Genomic DNA, 22,099 nt, shown 5'->3' on the forward strand with positions numbered 1-22,099 from the left:
GAAAACTCTTGGGGTTTATTATTTTTTGTCTCTTGCTGAATCAGTGTGATTAATACATTTCCAGAGAAAATTGGGACATCAATGATTTTCATTAAAAAAAAAACTTTGCTTAGTTTTAAGTATTAGGGTCTATTCGTGAAAACAAATCATACTGGTTATTTTAGCACATAGAATTTCAAACACAACAACAAGTAGCATAGATAGTGATTACCCCTGAGGACTGGAAACAAAAGGAAGAGGTTGGGGGTTATCAGAACCTAATTGCTCAGAGGAGGAGCCCGGCACAGTTCTCTGAGGGATATAATGAAAGTTTCTGATTCTGGATTGAGAGCTGGAAACTGGGATCCGCTGTGGCTGCTTTCTCTGGCCCTTCAGTCCTCTAATGTCTGGTATTGGCAGACTTAACAGAGAGCCAGCTGGCTGAATAGAATGTAATTTGCATTGTCCCAGCCTTAGCATCACAGAGCATAGAAAGATGGTATTGAGATCCAAATAGCAGCTTGATAAACTTTCACAGGTGTTACCAGCACACTGGTTCTGCTGAATCATTTTCACTAAGAAATATACTGAATATTTTACAATGAGTATCCATTTTTGGAAAAATAACCCCATTAATTTAACAGTCTAGCACTAACTTCATGTTCCCTTCATCACTATTTAGATTTTGTATTCATCTGCTGTTAGGACAGAGGCGGGCCATGTGGACATGTTTTGGTGAAAAAAAATTCTTTATTCAGGAAAAACGGTTTCTGATTATCTTGATTTTCAGGAAATAGATTGGCGTAATGAAATCAGCATAAATAATAGGCATCAGAAAGTTTGCAACATCCAGATTGTAAAGGGTGTCAGGGGATTTCATTATGTGAGTGACAACAGAACAGGGATTAAATGTCATGTGTTTTTAGAATCAAGGTTCCCCTTTCTGTAAATTTCAACTCTAGGTATATAATTAACCTTCAAGTGGTGGTCTTTTTCATCATAATTTACCCAGTGGGCATGGCATTTTTTTACAAACTGAGTTTAACGTCACCTGAGAAGCTGGCTTTTGAACATTAGTAATCTGAAGTAATCTGAAGGTTACTTTCCAACTGTGTCTTAAAATCACTTCTGATGGACTTTTTTTGAGTAGTAAAGTAAAATATAAAATCACCATTCATTAATATTTTTGTAATGAAAGAGACGCACCGATGAATATTAGGTAGCCCGGGTTAAAAAAAAAACACATTATTTTAACCCAGGTTAAATAAAATATCTTACAATTATATTTGTCAATCACACCTCAGCAAAGTGGAAAATAATACAATGGGAAGAACATTTAACACCTGCTTTTCCATATCAGCATTTAAGTAATTTCCTTGTTTCTTTAAAAGGTTCCTTCCTTAACCTGTTTTGGGGGATAGAAATAGGGTGGAGAAGATGAACTTAAATTACTAGTATGTGACTGTAATGCTGTACCCTGGAGCACATTGTGTTAAGTAAGATACTGACTTGTACTAACCTAGGATTTGATAGACCCATGCTCTTCAAGCTTCTGGTCTGTGAACTTTTAACTCACTGTCCTGCAGGTTGTGCCACAATGGAAATTAGTTGTCATTAAATACACTCTTTAGTTGAGCTATGGTATATGTTTGTTTTTTAAAGCAAGACCTTTGGCTTGGGAAGCAGTGTGTTTATATATATATTCTGATGCAAGTTCCTTGTCTCCTCCAGGACAGGTCAGTTTGCATAACCATCAATTTTGAAGAGCACTCACTGGCTTAGACCTCTCTGTTCTACTCTGATGTCCTCTGTCGGCCTTTAGACCAAATCTCCTTCAGCATCTTTAGACGGAACTAGTAATCTCATGTAATCACCTGCCCAGCAAACCAAATCTTGCAGATACATCCATAGAGGGCTTTGTTGGCATAATAATTTAGATCTAGGGGTGGTAGATGGTAGAGAAGAACCCTTTTGAGTTTTGCCTTCTGGATTGGGTTCCTGCAGCCTGGTGGAAGCCTTCTCCTGGCTAGAGTCGGGTAGGGTGTTGAGAATTAACTCTTCCCTGATCTCTAGAGGTTTGGAAGCACTGGGCTGATTTCTAGCAGCTTCACAATTTTGAAATAGCCTGAGAGCAGAATCTGCAGTGTTTCTTCAGCTATGCTCAAAATTGTTGTGACATTTTCAAAATTGGTGTTGATTTAGTGGAAATAATAGGTACCCAGAAACCTGAGTTTTGATCTTTTCTATCACTCCATTAGTTTTGTGATGTATGGACATGTTCTCTTAGCTTGTTCCTATGTGCTGAATTCAAGCTAAATAGGCAGTGCATAAGAATTCATTTCCTGAAGTGTTCAAATTGTGCCCCTCTGCACAGTGGTGAGCAAGGAAGAAGGATGAACTCCCAAAGTATAACCCTTGCTTCATTTTAATCTCAAAGCTCCTTGGTAAACAGTTATCAATAAATTCATGTAATTCTAGGATTTCTACCAGATTTCCTGGAGCTAGTGCAGGCATTACATTGTTGAGATTAGTTCCATGAGCACTGGGCCTTCCAGGTAATTTTTAATTTCATGATAATTTTACAGTGTCTATGAAATGACCAGCAAGAGACTGTATCTGAGAATTAAGACCAATTTTAGTTCTGGGAAAATGAGTGCTCTGCTGCTGATGCTGTATGTTGTGTGAGACAAGTTCAGTTAATACTTGACATGTCTTGTGGATTGTGAAGCTGGAGCAAATTCGTAGCTTTTAATGTGTTTATACTGAAGCTTTTTTGGGTGTGCTTTTATCCTCCACTAAGTAACAGTGAATACAAGCAGGTTGTTCTCTGTTACACTGATTACTGTTGTGCCTTAAAGTGTTCAGAACTGATGTGCTCTCATGCCATCAAGCCAGTCAGTTGAGAGTGGATTCTCTGTGTGACTAGACTTCATCAGTTAAAATTGTGGTAATGGGTGTTTTGTAATGCTTTTCTAAGGTCAGCATGATGTTAATTTCATGTCTTTCTTCTTGTACCTAGTAAAGATACTGAACTGTTTAATTTGATACTATATGGAGTGGAGTGTTCCATTGTTACAGTTGAAGGTTTTCTTAGACTAAGAGCTCCTAAAGTGTACATGCAGATGATTCCATCTCAGGGCACCTTTGTCTCAGGTCTTTTCCCCGTGTTTGGGTAAAACCATTTACATTCTTGATATATCAAATGATTAAATTACATTAACATTTTCTAATTTTTTTTAAAGCCTTATGATTCTGCAGATGACTGGTCTGAGCATATTAGCTCTTCTGGGAAAAAATACTACTACAATTGTCGAACGGAAGTTTCACAATGGGAAAAACCAAAAGAGTGGCTTGAGAGGTATTTGTGCTTAATTGAACAGTATTTCTTATCCTTGATTCTACAGGCTAACATTTTAGGGTGCTAAACACTCTAAATTTAGGTTTCTTAGTGTGCTATTCATCACTTCTCTTCTTAATTAAAATGTTGACCATTGTCTGTGTTTTCCATAATTTCTCTTAAAAAACCTAAAAACTAGGACAGATGAGCAGCTGTCCACAAGGTTCTTGTAAACAGTATATTTAATTTTAAAACATATTGATCTACATTTAACGTTAAATGTAAAGTTAAGAGTAAGTAACTTCTTTTCTATAATTTGTATTAGAAATCTTCATCTTATAGGACAGTGTTTCCCTCATGTAGAATGTAGAATTATTGTTACCGTGTTGAGTTGTAGGGTTCATGGCATGTAAATAATCAGTGTAATGTTGCCATCAGTGGGAAGCACTACTGTTGTGCTGTGTCCCAGGTCCCACACCAGTTACATGACATCACTGCCTTGTTCTTTGATGTTCCATGTACTGTTTCCTTAAGCATTTGACCAGAAGTGTTGTGTAGATTCGTTGTATCTGTTATAATTTTTATGGATTTATCTTTTATTTTTAGAGAACAGAGACAAAAAGAAGCAAACAAGATGGCAGTTAATAGCTTTCCAAAAGATAGAGATTACAGAAGAGAGGTGATGCAAGCAACAGCCACTAGTGGGTTTGCCAGCGGAAGTAAGTATTAATTTTTTTCTTTGAACTAATGTAGTGTTTGATTCATTCCAGTAGTTTGTTTACTTTATGGATATATGTGCATCGCCACTTATAATGTAAAATAGTTAGAAACATAACAGGTTTTTTCTTTTATGCTGGATCTGTCCTTGTAACCTATGTTATTTTGTTTCTTGAAAAGGGAAAGAGTATATAATAGAATAGTACATAGTAGAATGAATACACCTGTGTATTCATCACTACTCATAATGGCTATGATGCCACTGAGTTGGTTAAAAAGTAAAATTTTATGTTGTGGATTAACTTCTTAAAACAGGAGCCGCCGCAACATCCCCCTCCCCCCATTTAAACTGGACACTGCAAACCTTCCTGGATTTCAATCTAATAGTTAAATCAAAGGTACACAGATAGTGACATGAAGTGCCTGTTTTTGTGTTGGCAGTGAGAAACTTGTTTATCCTTGTATTTGGAAATGGTTTCATAATGATCATAGATCTATGTGCTATCTCGGTACTGTGGGCATACCTTCATGTTCTCTTAAGGTCAGATTTTGTCCAAGTTGAACAATATAGGTAACAAATTTATTTTTTTAATTCAAGTAAAGTTTGAATTTAAAGATTTTACCACATATGTTCTATTCCCAGTGACTTGTCTTGCCCAGAATAAAATTTAAATGCCACATAGAATTCTTAGGCTCTTTATCAAGTTTTGAGAATTTTAAGATGTGTTTTGGAAATTCTTAGACTTAAGCATATTTGAATTCTCATTCTGTAACTCAAAAAAGTAGGGATATATTTGGTCCCAATAAAGGATATTGAACTTTTGATGGGAAAAATTATTTAAGGTGAAACATAATATAGTTCTGTAGGGCTGAATGTTTAAAATGTGTTTCTAGAAACATTAAATTTGTTATATTAAATTGTACTTGAGTTTTAGAAAATAAAAATGGTTTAAGGTACTCTAAGAAGTTAAGAATATTGTATTTTGATACAGAAGACTTTGGTTGTAGTCTCATTTTACTTAAGTAACTGACTTTTGGTGAATAATTAAAAATGAGTGGCTTTTCCTTCCAGATTAAAAAAATACATAGTGCCCAGCTTGTGGTCCTCTTGAATAAATTATGGGTATCCGGGAAGAGTGGCTAGTTGGGTGCAAAGATAAACGTATTTTAGTTGTTAGGGCAGGCCTCTCCACATAAAAGGCTGGTGATTCCCAGAGAGGAAAAGATTACCGTCTAGTGTGTCTGTCCCTTCCAAAATAACCTAGGCACTTGTCCACTCTTGAGGGTAATTAGAGATCTGATAGAAATGTTGACAGAAGTGAAAATACAAGTTTTGTCTGCTTAAAAAATATCTTTAAGAAAATAAAACCATAGTTGTATTTTTAAATTATCTCTGTCTTGTTTTTACTTTCAGAAGTGAAGTAAGTTTTTCTTCTTTATGATTTCAGAAGTTAGATATGTTTGTTACTAAAAATGAAAGAGGGAAAATATTTTAATCTCATGATTCAGGAACACTTGACATAAACTTTTTTTCTAGCTGCATATAATAGTATATAAAAACTACATGTGTATGTATTTTATATCAAAATCAGATTATGTTGCTGTTCTTAACCTTTTCTTCTACTCAATAATGTTTCAAGGATATAGGACTTGCCAGGAGATCCAGAGGTTAAGACTCATGCTTCCACTGCAGGGAGCGGGGGTTTGATTGCTGGTTGAGGAATTATGATTCTGGATGACTTAAGGCACTGCCAAAAAAATTTTTTTTTCCAAACATATGTTTGCTTGTCATTTTATAATTTTATTATGTTGACTGCATGCTGTTCCCTTTTTTGGACATGCTCATGTCCAATAGATAATCCTCTTTCTGTGGAGACTGGTGTGGTTTTCAGCTTTTTCCTACAGTAAACAGTGCTGCTATTCCTGTTTGCCCATTTACCTGATTACTTCTTAGTTAAATTCCTGGAAGTGTAGAGGAGAGTGGGTCTCTGTTTTTGTTGAAATGTAGTCATATATTACACTTTTTGAATTTTAAATAATGTTTGAGAAAGGATTTTAGCTGTATTGCTGCTACTACTTTTTTTTTTATTGGTCAACTGACTGTACCTGGTGTGAGAGTAATAGTTACTAAGCCTTTGAAGTACTTAACTTTGTCTACCAAAAACTGCTGGGAGAGTTTCCTTTGTGTCTGGTACATTGGTATGCATGTAAGGTGGCACTTAAAGCTTTGTTCTTCCTAACAGCCCACTAAAGAGGTGTGGAGCAGGGAGCCAGAAGGATTGGGAACATTTTACATGTAAAGAGAGAAAGATAGAAGAAAGGATTTTTAAGAGCATTTTTGGGTTTTGGGTTTTTTGGCAGTGTTGCAAATAATCCACAATTTGACACTGAAGTTGTATAGGTGAAATTTTAAATTTGATACCACTGCTACTGTAATTGCACTGATGTGGTTGTATTGTGTTTTGTTTGATTTTTAATCTTTAATCTGTGCCTCGTAGAGTGATTGCTCTGTGGTTAGGGAAACTTTAAGTTGGTGTTCTTCAACAGTGACACTGACATTCTGGGTCAGGTCATTCTTGGTGGATTCTGTCCTCTGTTGTAGAATGTAGAGCTTGTTCCCACCTCCACACATAAGATCCCAGTAGCACTCCTCTCCTCGCCCCAGTCGTGACAACCAGAAGTGTCTCCAGGCACATGCTTAGTGTTCTTGTTGTGGGGATGTGCAGATCAAGTCACTTTAACCGTGTTTCGTCTTGAGTTGTGAGTAATAGAAAGCTGTTGGGGCCATAGCATTTTCATCTGCTCATCACCCCCAAAGTTCACACATGTGAGAAGTATCTTTAATTTTCATCTGAATACTTGATACATTTTGGCTGTAGTCATACAAAACAAAGGGAATTTACTTCATGAGGAAAGTGACAAGGTTGATGGGAACTGGGCATGTTTTTTTTTTTTTTTTTTAACTGTTAAATCTGTCTCTAAAAGCTTGTGGTAGTGTTACTTTCAGGAAGAAACTCTAGAATAAATTAAGTTGTATGTGCACTCAACTTGATAATTTACTGAAGTTAATATCAGGGAGTAGATGTTTGTGATCTGCTGTGGCAGCTCAGTCTGTTTATTTTTCTGGTACAGTAATAAATGCATCCTTTGTAACCCTGATTTTCATTAAGTCTTCAAGTCAAAAGACCTTGTTTTGGTAATGACTAAAGTTTTTTTTTTGACAGTATCCAGTACTATACCCAGTACCTTTTGTTTGGCTATAATGTTAGACAGTGTACATTGCCAACTTGAAAACTGACTTGTAGTTTAAGCATACTTCCTTCTTTGTGCTCTTGTGGTCTCTAGACTTGGAGGAACCATGAATTGGAAAAAAATAACACTGCATTCAACAGGGAGGGCATCCTTTGGTAATCACGTGCTTGAATCTTAAGATGTTTTTCTACATGGAAGTTGCTTTCATCCTTCAGTTACTGGGGAGACTACTGTAATTTAGGCTGGAGAATTTTTGATAAATATAAATTTTCTTTAACTGTGATTGTTCAGATTTTCCTTTTGTACTTATTTTGCAGAAGCAAAAGTATTTTGAGTTTAAAATTTATTTTTGTGGCTTTAAGTTGGAAGAGAATCTGTTTTTAACATACCTAAGTATATTTTTCTGACTTTGCTGCAGATGTAAGGCTTCTATTTTCAGATAGCATTATCTATAACTTTATTTTATAACTAATTCTGGTATTTGTTAGCATTTTTAAAATGATTTACTTAATGAATGCAGAGTTCTTCACAAATTCAGCCATCCCTAAATGAGGTTGTTTTAGCCCTAGTACCAACAACTTTAGAGCCCACTAGTTAGCTGCTTCAGTATTCAGAAAAATCAGGCTAACAAAGTAATAATGCTTTGCAATTGAACCACTGTGGATGATACAGTCAATTATTAGAGCCAAGATCCATATTTAAAAAGAATGGATCATTTGCTTTTTCTGTTTTTAAATTTTTTTTTAATTTGATTGAAATGTTATAAATCCATATATTGATCTTTTTAAAAAATGTTCTGTTTGAACTATGGTGTGGTTCTAAAGAATCCCCCCAAACTAGTAGCCCACTTGAAATCTGACTACAGAATTAATATTTATAGTCGATCTGAAATTCCTCTTCCAGTATTTGGATGTTTATATGCTAGTGGTAAAACTGCAGACACTAACTGGGCTTGCAGTTTTATAGAAAAGATGTAAGTACAAGTATGTTGCTAAATTAGCTGATGTTAAAGACAGGATTCTAACGTAATCTTTTTTCTTCCCCCTTCCGTCATTCCGACATCTCTTTTTCCGAACTCTGAACTAAAGTGGAAGACAAGCATTCCAGTGATGCCAGTAGTTTGCTCCCACAGAATATTTTGTCTCAGACAAGCAGACACAATGACAGAGACTACAGACTGCCAAGAGCAGAGACTCACAGTAGCTCTACGCCAGTACAGCACCCCATCAAACCAGTGGTTCATCCAACTGCTGCCCCAAGCACTGTTCCTTCTAGTCCATTTACGCTACAGTCTGATCACCAGCCAAAGAAATCATTTGATGCTAATGGAGCATCTACCTTATCAAAACTGCCTACACCCACATCTTCTGTCCCTGCTCAGAGAACAGAAAGAAAAGGTATGCCGTTATTACTAGATGCTGCACGTTGAACTGTAGTGTGAGTTTCTGATTATATGACATTATTTCCGTCAGCTTCAGTGAGACTCTGAATTATAAATTCATTTAAAAGTCTTTTAGAATGTTACTGCATAGATTAGATCTTGAGTTAGCTGTAATTAGTTTTTTTCTCTTTAATTTTAATTGTGGAGCCTCAGAACTGGTTTTACATTTAACACTGTGAAGTCAAGTGCTTAATTTTTAACAGTAATGGATAAAACAACTTATTAAAGCTAAATGAGTGTCCCATCACACGTGTATACAAGTAATTTTGGGTGTTCTGTGATAATTGTCTTCATGATTTAGTCTAGAAATTGTCTGTTTTCACTTAAAATTTAATATGAAGAGAGACATTTAAAAACTTGTCATTTCCACGTAACATGCAACTGTTGGTTTCAGTTTGTGAATTAGACAGCTGAGTTATGGGCCATAAGATAAGGAGTCTTACGTCTGTCTGAATTAGGACTCAGTTGAAAGAGTAGAGGTTAAAATTGGCAACCCAAATTCCAGTTCTGTGCTAATAACCATAATATGTTCAAAAAAGTTAGGAAAAAAATTGGGAGATGATGGATAATGGGAAGCACGGTGATGGGATAAGCATATTTGCATAGACCAGTCACGGTCCCAGACTTAACACTGTTTTATGAAACTAAGGAAATTTAAAGGCATTAAGTAAACAGATCACTCTAATGAGTAGACTCATTAGCAGATTAGCGTCAGTTAACTGTTGAGGAATTTTTCTTTCCTTTGGGTTTAGGAGATGTGACATGGACCTATTGAGTGTTCAAGCTTTTACTGTAATATCTGGCGCACTGTTTCACACTGACTTAACTTGTTGACAAAGGATTTAAGTATTTGGGTTTCTTTCGCTTCTAGTTTCTTCTCCTTTTATGTATGTTGTTTCAATTTCCCCTGTAGCAGTTTTTGCACATTATTAAACCATGCTTTATCATATAGTGCATAGTACATAAACAGGATATTCCAAATGTTGTCAAATTCCCCAAAGATGGTGTATTAGAATTCATTGTACAAGTTACATTTGCCCTGATGCAGAACTAAATTTCCAAAAGAGAATTTCTTAGAAAATCTGATTTTAATGTATTAATTGTTAGTTAGTAGTACTTTCTAAAGGAAGTTTGATTTTCCAGTTTTGTCCGTTTTATTTTGTTTACAGAACATTTTATTTTTAAAAGCCTTTCTCGGTTTGAAAAAAAAAAAATCCTTTGGCCTTAAAAAAGATCTTTGGTATTTATCTCATTTTACCTCTTGTTCATTTAATAGCCTTTTTTTCAGCTCTTACCTTCATCTTGGAATTCTTTTCTCCCCTGACTTCTAGAATACTGCTGCTCTTTAATTTCCCCACTTTTCTCTTCTCGCTCCTTAAATGTCAATAGAGTTTAGTCTCTTACTGTGTTGTTTTTCTTTTTTCTTCCCCCCCTTAACATGTTCTCATTTGCTGGCTGGCAATTCTTAGGACTACTTTGTCTACATAAGTGACTCCCAAATCTTTCTTTCTAACTCACTCACATGTCTGCTTCCTTATCTAAGTAGTTGGTATCCAGAAGTTAATGTGTACCAAATGCCTCCCTTTCCCCTAATTTGTAGGTTCTCAGCGATAACACTATCCTCCCAACTACTCCGTGTTCTTTAACATTCTTGCCCTTCTACCCCTACCCATCCATCAACAACTCTTGGATTCTTCCAGATTTTATTCATGTATGTCCTTCCTCTTGCTACTGCCAGTGCCATGAGACTCAGATCATGGCTCTTGAAATAACCTCTGATAAGTGCTGTGCTTCCTTCTACCCAGTCTGTGCACTTAGCAGTGACATCATTATACTGGGTTATGTTCTTTTCTTGGCTTAAAATTTTCTAGTGGTTTTTCCCAAAGGATCAAAGTTCATACTTCTCAATAAGACAATAGCAAGTCCTTGACAGTCTGATTGCGTCTGTCTTAACTAGCTCGATCTCCAGTATTTTACTCTTACATTCTATATGTAATTCATCTGCTAAAAACTTGTACTTCTTTTTAGATCATGGCTTGATCCTTTGCTGAAAAGGATATATTCTTTCTTCCATTCCCATTCTGTTGAACTCAGGACTCTTTTTTTCAGAGCCAGCTATGATGTCCTTCTGTTCTCAGTGTCAGTTAACCTCTCAAACACTTTTCTTTTGGTCTGTTATTGCACTTACAACTTTATTATTTTAGTTCCTTCAATTAGACTGTCCTATGTAGGGTTAGACATTATGATTTATTGCTTTTTGTACTTTTTTCACTCCCTGCCCTCCTTCAAAGCTTCAAGCACCATTCCTGAGAAACTTAACGTAATAAAAAGTAAACTGTATACCTAGTTTGGTGCTAAATATTTTGTATACAGTTTATTCTTTAAAACAATATTGTGAGGAAAAGAATTGTCTGTTAGATATGAAAAGCTTGAACATTGCGGAAGTCTAAGGCAATGGCACCCCACTCCACTAACTCTTGCCTGGAAAATCCCATGGACGGAGGAGCCTGGAAGGCTGCAATGCATGGGGTTGCTGAGGGTCAGACACGGCTGAGGGACTTCACTTTCACTTTTCACTTTCATGCATTGGAGAAGGAAATGGCAACCCACTCCAGTGTTCTTGCCTGGAGAATCCCAGGGATGGAGGAGCCTGGTGGGCTGCCGTCTATGGGGTCGCACAGAGTCGGACACGACTGAAGCGATTTAGCAGCAGCAGCAGCAAACATTGTATAAGATGCGGTTTCTCCAAAATCCATGTTCTTCCCATAAAATTGTATGCCATCAAAGAGATTACAAACCAATTCATATTTAAATTCTACAGAGTGTCTTTGCTGATCACAAACTTTATGTGAGAATTTTACATATAATTTTAAGCTTCTAGGAAGGAACCTGATTACCTTGGAATTGCCTGTGTATATAAGGAAAATAGTATTTCCCCTTGCATGTGAATTGAAACAATATTATTCCCTTAAATAAATTGTGTAACAATTTGGATCTTTCAGATTGTTTTCCAGTTAATCTATAAATTTATAAAAAGGTCCATTAATTTCAAATACATTTTTTTCCCTCAATTGAGACATCTGTTATTTCAGTTAACCTTTCTGTTGACTCTTTCTCATCAACATAGTGATTTCCTTGTTTGGATTTTCCTTAACAAATAATTAAGAGGTTGATGGTTCATATAAGATGGGTCTTGGTCTTAAGTGCTAAAAAGCTGTATTTTAAGGGTGTCAGCAATAGAATGCTCTAATAAAGAGTATAAGACCAGGATCTCTGTCCTGACCACTTCTATATCCCTAGAATAGGCAGTCGGTATTTGTGATATGTGAATAAATAACTGAAAGAATGGTTATGTGCTGTTGAGAGCTGGGGAAGCACCTGCCTTGGTCATGGTTTAAAAATGTATTTGGAGAAGAAGTGTTACATATGTTGTGATCTAATTAAAGAAACCAGAAATAGATTTAGATCTGTGTAATGCCAGTGTATCTTCCATTAAAAAGAACCTAAGGCAAATCAGTCTGTGCTTGCTTGAGGGATAGAAGTGTGGAGGAGCTATGAAGCTGTTTTATTGGACAACAAAGTACAGAGAAACTCTGTGCTTAAAAAATGATGAAATTGAATTTTTACAGATTGGTAGGCCATTAAACATTCTAAACTGGTCCTGACTTCACCCTCCTTTCCAGATTTGTGAAATGACAAAATACGCAGGAGACATGGGTCCTTGTTTTTTGATTTGGCCAAACAAGTGTCAAAGTCAGAAGAGATTAAAATTTCTTATTTAATAATTTTGAGTTATAGTTTATTAAAATAAGTTTTAAAAGTAAACAGTAGCTGCAGAAGCAGACCTAGTCAGTGGTCTTAAGTAATTTCTCAGGAAATGTAGCATGTCTAAAGAGTCAGTCAGTTACATGCTGGTTCTGTAGTCTTGTGCCTCAGCTGGTAAAGAATCCCCTTGTAGTGCGAGAGACCTGGGTTCAATCTCTGGGTTGGGAAGATCCCCTGGAGAAGGGAGAGGCTACCCACTCCCATATTCTGGCCTAGAGAATTAATGGATTGTATAGTCCATGGGGTCACGAAGTGTCGGACCTAACTGAGCGACTTTGACTTTCTATAGTCTTAATCTAATAAGAAAGGGATTAGTCATTCTTACTATGAGGTATAAGTTAGTCACCTAAACTTCCTTTTTGTGTTCGATGATGTTTGTAGACTGGGTGAAATTAAAATGAACTCAAAGACTTTGCAGTGTATGTTAAGGCAGTAAGCCCACAGAGGAGGTCATAACTGGTTTTAAGTGGGCCACCATTCAGCCCTTCCTTGCTTTGCTTTAAACTATTTTTAGGATTACTAAATATTCATATAAAATTAGATCAATTGGCCATAGAGGTACTCAGATATTTGAATAACTGGGGACATTAATGGGGAGGGGGTGGTTAGTCTGATTAGTCAGTGAGTTTACTAAAATTACGTTAATGAAGATGGCATTTTGAATAGTGGGACAGAGGAATACTGGTGGTGAAAGAATATTAGAAAATATTTGTTTATAACTTGAGAGTCAAGGAAGATCTTTTAAATCAGACTCAACACATTTGCCTTAAAAAGTTCATAAAACTTCTCTATGACAGAGATACAAGAAACAAAGGTTGAAAGCAAATACCGAATTAGGAGAAAATATTTGGAACATATTTAAAACACAGTACATTAAGGATGCATTAAGAATTCATCAAAGCAGTATGAAAAAAACAATCCAGTTGAAAAATGAGCAAAGGATAGGAACCAGCAGTTATAGAAGAGGAATTTTAAAGTGCCCGTCTTGCTTTAGAATAGTTAGAGAAATTTACTCAAAATGGAACAAAGGCCTTAACTTAGGAGATAAAAGCTATAAAACTCTTGGAAGAAAACAAGGTAAAATCTTTGACACTGGATTTGGTGCTGATATCTTGGATATGACACCGAAAGCACTGGCAACAGAAAGAAAAAATAGATAAATTGGACTTCATCGAAATTAAAAACTGCCTCAAAGGACGCTCTAGAGTGAAAAGACCACCCATGGAGTGGAAGGAAGCATTTGTTAAGTCACATCTGATTAGGGGTTAATATCCTGAATATACAGTAGTATGACTCAACGAGAAAGTGAACAGCCCAGTTCAGAAGTGGGTAAAGGAGTTCGAAAGACATTTTCCCAGATAACATAATCTAATGGCCAGTAAGCACATAAAAAGGTGTTCAGCATCATTAGTCAACAGGGAAAGCAAATCAGACCACAGTGAAATATCACTTTATACACATTGAAAAACAGATGCTGTGGGATACAGTTTGGCAGTTCCTCAACGGGTGAAACATAAAATTACCGTAGGATCTTCCAATGATTCTTGCTTAAGTGTAATCAGGAGAAATGAAAGCCATGGAATAAAATGGATATTTGTACACCAAGGATCACAACAGCGCTGTTCACAATAGCCAAATTGCGGAAACCATCCTAGGGTAAACAGAATGTTATGTGTATATATATACACACACATGCAGTATTACTCAGCCTTAGAAAGTAGTAAGATTGTGATACACACTGCAGCACGGATGAACTTTAAAAACCTTATGCTCAGTGATATAAAAGGACAACTATTGTGATCCAGTTCTATGAGGTACCTCAAATGGACAAATTCATGAACACAAACTAGAGCTGTGCCTCCTTAGGGTTTGTGAGATGGGGAGCTATTATTTAATTGTTTAGAGCATTTGTTTGGAAAGATGAAAAAGTTCTGCAGGTGAATTACGATGGTTGTGTGTCAGTGTGAATACACTTAATACTACTGGATTGTAAACCCAGAAATGGTTAAAATGATTAATTGTATTTTGTATATTTTATCAGCATGAAAGTTCAAAAGAAAGATTACCGATTCAGTATTGGAAATTAAAATGACATTTTTTTCACTCTTAAGATTAATGACAGTTGGTAAAAGTATGTAAGGTGGTTATTATGGAGGTCACTTAAGTAAAATCTGTTAACCTTTAAAGTAGGTTTATCCTTTGTATTATCAATGATTTCCCTGATTGAATTAAAAACCAAGTTGCAAAAGCATAATTGTTATAAAACATCAATACCATACTTATTTTTATGTACATTTTAAATGCCTAGAAAAGTTATGAAGAGACATAAGATTTAAAATTATGAATTAAAAGGAAAGTCACAGATTATATACCAGGTGGTGTCACCTAGCTATTTCATGGTGTTTTGTTTTTTTTTTTCTTATTGTACAGTTTGTTTTCCCTTATTTCTCCATGTTGAACCCTCCTGTGTAACCATTCCTACACAGTGGAATATGGAGGCTGCCCTCGTTGCATCAGTTGTTTGAGCTTTGTTCCTGTGTCCTGTTCAGTATTATTGCAGCAACTATCAGAACATTGTAGGAAATTATTTAGTAATGTAGTCAGTACCTGTTCTTTAAGTGCAGTATCTCTTTAGAGATCTTTTTGCAGATTGAGGAGTTATTTGGCATACCAGAAAAATATGGGTCAGAAAATTTTGACTTTAGTATATGCTGTCTTGAGTATTTTGAAAGCGTATTTATAATTAGAGGTGAGTGGATATTATTTAAGCCTTGAAAGGTTAGGTTATGATATTTCTATGTGAATGGTCTAGTCTTTGGTAGATTACTCCCTCTACTGGTAAAAATTGGAAATATAAATGATTAATTCATAAAGAGACAGTTTTATCAAAGCAAATATATCCAATTTAAAATCAAAGGGTAACATACTTATTCCATGGCTTATATTAAAGACTTGATTAGAGAATTACAAATGATTGAAATATCAGTTAGGAAAGTAACTTAGTTCATTTTAAATTTAAAATATGGTAGGATGACATTGCTACATTTCCTTAAAAAGTCAGACACAATAAAGATGCTGGAGCTAAAACTAGGTACCATTGCTTTGCCAACAACTGAAAAAAATAGGCTTAAAGCAACCTACAAAATTAATGCTTGGAAAAGTTGGAAAGTTTCTCATTTAAAGAATGAGACTAGAGGCTGATGTTAAAAAGCAGAACAGCTTTTTGAAGTGGCTTTGTAATGTAAAATGCTGCATTGATTTTCTTAAATTCATTATTTGTCTTTATTTTTTAAGATTCAGATTTTTTGAATTAAGTCTAAATAAGTTATATTTGTTTCTAAGATTATACAGTATTACTTGGCTTTATGAAAAATAAAGCAAGCTGGTCATTGTCTGCTTTATCAGTTGTGTTTGGAGATCTTGGGCTTTTCTCCCCCACTTTAAGCTTTGAACCTAGGAAGGTTCCCATGTTTATGTGGAAGAGGACCACATGCACATGCACCTGCGCCTTTCTTGCCGAGTCAGGCATCAGTCAAGAAACAGGTGATGCCATTTGGGTGCTGGATCCTGCTTTGCTACCAGAGTTACAGAGATAAATACAACAAACTTCTTTTCCTGAAAGAGTCCCTTTTCTGCTAAAAGGGAGAGATAATAAGCTATCTGATAGAAGATGCTGAGTAACACCCGTGCTAGGGCATTCCAAACGTAGAGGAGCAGCACCCAACCAATAGCTTTCTTCTGTATTTTAGTGATAAGACTACCTTTCCAGGTAGCATTTTATGTTTTCATTATCACATATGATCTTTTGTGCTCAATTACACTTCTAGATTGAGGCAAGTAATATTAAAAATGTTAAAGATGTACTTTGGGAGGACATTTGTATAGGTGTGTATAGGTGTGTCTTTTAGGAAGAGTAGGGTGAGTGGAGCTGTTTAAAAAAGTGTGAACATATAGCATGCTGGAAAATAGCATGCTGAAGACCTACCTGGAAAAAGCATTTTAGCTCTCCTGTCTTTGATCATGCCCTTGCTTCATTATTTCTTGTTTGTGCTAAATTTTGTTTTGATTTTGTTTCCTTTTGTTTTAAAGTTAAATATCTTTTTTTTTCTCTCTTTTTTCATAACCAACAAGGCGTGACAGAATCACCCATAGAACTCTTGCAAATTTACCATATTCTTGGACTCCCCCACCCCCATTCTGTTCTTTAGAACTGGGGTGGAGCTCTGGCATCTTTTTTTTTTTTTTAAACTTCATGAGTAATTCTGCTAAAGTCATTCTCAAAATCAGGCCTTTTAAATTAAAAGAGAATTTCTGGCCTTTAGAGATGTTACTTGCTGAAGGTTCCTATAAATACTGAGTGGTGTCAACTGGTTTCCATACTGTTCATCAATAATCTCTTACAAAACTGTGAAGGACATGTATCCATAGGATAAATAAACATTTATTTACATTATTACATTATCTCTGTGAGAGTGATGTGTATTAGTTTTCTGTTTTGGAGTGTTGTTCTTTTCCTGGAATGAGGAATAACACTGAAGAATTTTCGAGCCCCTGTTAATTTTTCCAGACTGGATTTAGCAGCTTTGAAACACATGTGGAAGCAACACCTTCTCCAACTCCTGTCCTTGAAGGCAGAAGAAAACCTAAGTAAAAGCAACGAAAGGGTCATTTCAGAGGGATATAAGTACTGACTTAATTGTTCATAAAGGAAGTAAAAATAGAACTTGTTTCATTCTAAACATCATTAAGATATTTAAACTGTTTATTCCTTAAGCTGAACTTAAAGTATAATGAACTGGAGAAAACTGCTGCTGTTGTCTAGAATTGCCTCATGAAATGTAGTAACTTTGCACAAGAAAGATCTTATTTCCTTCAAGTTTCTTTTTACTTGTTTATGATTCCAAACAAATGTTTGAAAGCAAAGCTGAACATGGTAAGCAGTCTAAGACTTACAGACCCTCCTTTAAAATGTGTGCTTTGTAAAATGAAAATATTTGTCTTACAAAAATGAAGATGTGGAGACCGAAATGGATCATAAGAGATCAGCACATACATGAAATGTACTGAAAGCAGCTCTGAGTCTGGATTTTAGAGAGCTATTGTCCCTAGTTCTTTTGACCATTACAGCAGTGTTGTTAAAAGGCTGGTAAAAGGAGGTTTGGTTTTTTCTTATTTTGCGATAAGCTTCCTGTTAATTCCCAGCTTCTTTGGGGCCATGAAGATTAACGAATGTTTAGTTCCTAGAATTGGAATTAAATAAAGATTTGTACTTACTAGGTAGCAATGTGATATTCAAATACAGTGTTCCTGAAACTTTTATATACCATAGTAGCAGTCTTAATTCAGTTGTATAATGTATATGAGCTTGAAAATCTTAAGGAAATGGGTTTATAGGGGAAATTAAAACAGCCTTTCTGCCAGGATTGTAAGAGTGTATGGATATCTTGAATAATCTAGTATAAACGTTGTTACCTTCTCTTTTTAATTCTTTGCTTCATTAAAGTGACTGTATTAATAAAATATGACGATATAAAAATACCAGTTTGTGTTCCTTTTCCTGTTGGTAGACATATGGTTTGTTTCTAGTTTTGTGCTAAATTTTTTAAAAAATCACAATACCATTTCAAGAATTATTGAATATTTTCTTCTAATTTACATACATTAGAGTTTCTCTAAGGGTGTATACCTAAGGTGAATTAAGTGGGCTATGAAGTGCCTGTACTTCCAGTTTTTCTGGAGAATGCCAAATTATCTTCCAGTGTAGTTGTATGAGTTTAGCTTCCACCTGAGATGCTGTTTCTGTTACTCCTTATCAGTATTTGGTGTTCTTAGACTTTTGGACATTTTTCTCAGTATGAATGTGAAAGAATATTCTGTTGCTTTTTAGTATATATTTTCCTGATTATCAGTGAAGTTGAGGATCTTTTGTTTTTTAAGCCATTCGGGTTTTTCTGTGAATTGTCTTTTCATGTCTTTCATTCCTTTTTCTATTGTTTGTGTTTCTTTGATTTGTAGAAATTCCTTAGAGTATTTTGGTTACCAGTCCTTTGGGTGTAATTATTTTGCTCTTTGTCATTTTCTGCATCCTCACATCAAAGTTATTTTTCTGTGTTTTCCTCTAGTATTTCTTAAGACTTAAATGTATATATAAAAGTTAAATCTGCCTTAAATTGGTTTCACAAGCTATGTTCTTTTTCTTAGAGTTTTGTGGCTCTTACTAACCCATACCTCTTCAAATGCTACCAAAAATGCTGTTGGGATTTTAATTTCAGTTACTTTATATCTATGTAAATAATTAGCAATGACAGCTTTCAGATTATAATTTTTCATTCATGTTTTATACTTTTGTGTGTGTACATTGAAACACTGAGGTTGGGATTTTGTGAGAGTTTTTTTGGGTTTTTTTTTGCTATTAAAAGAATCTTTTTTAGTGCTGATAACCTTTAAATGATACAAATAGAGATAGTTCATTGCCTTCTATATTTAATTCCAGAAGAGGAGTATGTAATTCTAAAACTCAGTTGCTAAGTATAAAAGTTCAGAGTAGGAGTCTCCTCTTATTTATCACATCCTTAGTCCATTCTGGGGTTGCTCACCATCATGCCTATTCTGATTTTCATATTTAAGTAGACTGTTTTCGTGGTGATGAACATTTTCACCTTACTTTATGATGCATATAAATTAATTCTTGGAGAATTGTATTGCCCCTTTATATCTTAATGGAACCATATTTGGAAGTGTAGTCAATACAGGACAGAACCATGGAGGTATTGAGAGTTCGGTTCTAGACGACAACACTGAAGCAAGTATCACAAATGAATACTTTGACTTCCTGGTGTATATAAAAGTTACCTCTGCATTATACTGTAGTCTGTTAAGTGTGTAGTGATAGCATTATGACTAAAATCTGTGATAACCTCTGGGAGGGGGGGGATGGGAGTAGGTGGGAGGGAAACTCGAGGGAGGGGATATATGTATATAGTATATATATGGTTGATTCAGAGTGGTGTACAACAGAAACAACACTATTGTAAAGCAGTTGTATTCCAGTATTTTAAAGATTCGTACCTTAGTTTAAAAAAGAGTGCTGTTGGGAAAATGTGTGGGTAGACTTGCAATACAGAGTTGCTGTGGAAACCTTCGATTATTTGGGGGAGATGAAAAAGGCAGTAACTGCGAAATGCAATAAAACAAGATGTGCTTGTACATGTATTTGAGACATTATTACTAATAAGCAGAGTGGTGCTTTGAAACTCAGATACAGGTTTGGTAGCATCACTGCTTTCCCTGGTGACTTTAAGCAAGTTACATAGCCTTTTTTGTACAGTTTTGTCATCTGTGAAATCAGCGTGTGACATATCTACCTCATATCTAGTCAGCCAACTATTTCCTGAGTCTCCTCTGGTGCGATTACTTGAGTTAGGTGCCTGGCACATGCATGGATCTTGCTTGTTTGATGTTGGTTCCAATTTCCAGTATACAAGTTACAGTTTTCAGCCTTATCGTCTCCTTTGTTTTTAGAATCTACATCAGGAGACAAGTCTGTATCACACTCTTGCACAACTCCTTCCACATCTTCAGCCTCTGGACTGAACCCCACGTCTGCACCTCCAGCATCCGCTTCAGCAATTCCTGTCTCTCCTGTTCCACAGTCACCAATACCTCCATTACTTCAGGACCCAAATCTGCTTAGACAGTTGCTTCCTGCTTTGCAAGCCACGCTGCAACTTAATAATTCTAATGTGGACATATCCAAAATAAATGAAGGTAAATTTTCATGGTAACAGTTTCTCAAAAGTTCATTTGCAGTGTGCAAAATTACATAATTAGTAAAATCCCCAGTATAGCATAGTTTTCTGTATATTCTCCAAGACTTGTCTGTGTACCTGGTAGTTACCAGAGATAATTATAATTGTTCTGTTAACTTAATGTTTATGGTGAATTTTTTTTAAAAAATGAAAACAGAAAGAGTATTTGCTAAAATTGATAGAAAACGCTTAGTCTTTAACATATTTCAAAAAGCCTCCTGTATAATTTGAAGTATTTAAAATATGCTAATTACTAGGACTAAGCTAAGAGTAAGAATTCAGGTAGTTCTTGAACTACTTAAACATCTATGAGAAGGGAAGTAATGGATATGTTATGCTGTTTTACCTAGTTAAATTGCATTGTTAATTGCAATTTTGCTTTTCAGTGTACTACTAAAGTCTTTATAGACAGCCACCTCAAAGAAGTCAGAGTAAAAATGGATATAGTTTGTAAGCCATTCAGATTGAAGTATTAAATCTTAGGAATATCGCAAAATTTTGTTTGCATGCAGTCGCATATAATATATTTAACAGTACTGTTAAGTGGTTAAGTCTTCCTTTATCATAAAAATGGAGCTATTCCAGGCTAGTTGGTCATTAGTTGTCCAGTCTTGTTCTTCTTAACATTTCTGTATTCTCTTGTTTGATAGGTAAAGGTTTTACTAGACAAAGTAGGAGTTTTAAATAGCTTGAAGAAACTGTAGCCTAAGAAAATGTTGATAATAAAAGATCTTACTCTTCAAAAATACATAGTATTCCAAAGTACCCAGCTTTTTAATATCCATTTTTGAAATATTGTTGAGGGTAGATGTTGATGTAGGATTTGAGTGCTCAGCTTATCTAATAAAGCAGTTGCATGAAACAGCTGCTGTTTATCCCGTTCATTCCAAGTAATGTACTATGCACCTTGCCTATGTATGGATAGGTTCCTGGTATAGTCAGAAGTTCCAGTGACTACTCTGCTGTTTTAAACGTCTCAAGGAGTTTTCCTTTAACTGAACACCTAAATTTTACTGGAAAGGAAACTCTACTGTTTTATTGTATAAGCCCCTTAAGTTTCTTTGCCTCTGCCTCAGATCATTCCCCATGTCTAGACCTGTTGTATTACTCCTGTCTTGTAGACTCAATTTGGGAATTCTAGTATGAAACAATTTTTTTCTGGGTTCTTATTTGAATTTTCAAGTTTTTACTAATACTACATATGCTGCTGTGTTTTTATTTGAATTTAAGATGTACTGTGTTTCTAGTTCTTACAGCAGCTGTGACACAAGCCTCATTGCAGTCTATAATTCACAAGTTTCTTACTGCTGGACCATCTGCTTTCAACATAACTTCTCTGATTTCTCAAGCTGCTCAGCTCTCCACACAAGGTATTTATGTATTTTTAGATACCTCTAGAGTTGTGTCTTTAAGGCAAGCAGGTGGGATTAATAACAGATTTCTTTTAATCTTTGAAGAAAAAGTAACTATGATAATTTTATTTTGATTTTTTTGACTGCTTTATACAAGTAGTATTTTTCTTTACCTTTTTAGATGAAACAGGCTTTTCACATTTATCTTATGCTGTATATATGTTTAATTCAGTATGTAAGTCATTAATGAGGTATCCTGTTCCAAAGCTAAAATAAACTATGGTATGCTCTCAATCTTTGTGAATCACTGAATCTGTTTTCAGAGTTGAACTTTGGTTCAAGTTGGTGTTAGATGATTTTTGATCAGAGGATGTGGAAATGCTTTAGT

At 35.4% G+C, this 22,099-nt stretch overlaps 1 protein-coding gene across 6 annotated transcripts in view; it reads left to right on the plus strand.

Annotated features, from left to right (window-relative positions):
- Positions 1-22,099, plus strand: part of WAC (WW domain containing adaptor with coiled-coil) — an 84,078-nt gene that overhangs the window by 49,303 nt on the left and 12,676 nt on the right. For 4 of the 6 annotated variants that reach the window (XM_040248024.1, XM_040248023.1, XM_040248022.1 and 1 more), the window contains exons 5-9: positions 3,222-3,337; positions 3,923-4,035; positions 8,374-8,682; positions 20,073-20,318; positions 21,607-21,729. In XM_040248024.1, coding sequence (XP_040103958.1) covers positions 3,222-3,337; positions 3,923-4,035; positions 8,374-8,682; positions 20,073-20,318; positions 21,607-21,729 — 907 coding nt within the window. The remainder of the gene's footprint in view (positions 1-3,221; positions 3,338-3,922; positions 4,036-8,373; positions 8,683-20,072; positions 20,319-21,606; positions 21,730-22,099) is intronic. The other 2 variants (XM_040248027.1, XM_040248026.1) reach the window with 1 other exon arrangement.

Source organism: Oryx dammah, unplaced genomic scaffold (genome assembly GCF_014754425.2).
Source record: "Oryx dammah isolate SB20612 unplaced genomic scaffold, SCBI_Odam_1.1 HiC_scaffold_10, whole genome shotgun sequence".
NCBI classification, from domain to species: domain Eukaryota; kingdom Metazoa; phylum Chordata; class Mammalia; order Artiodactyla; family Bovidae; genus Oryx; species Oryx dammah.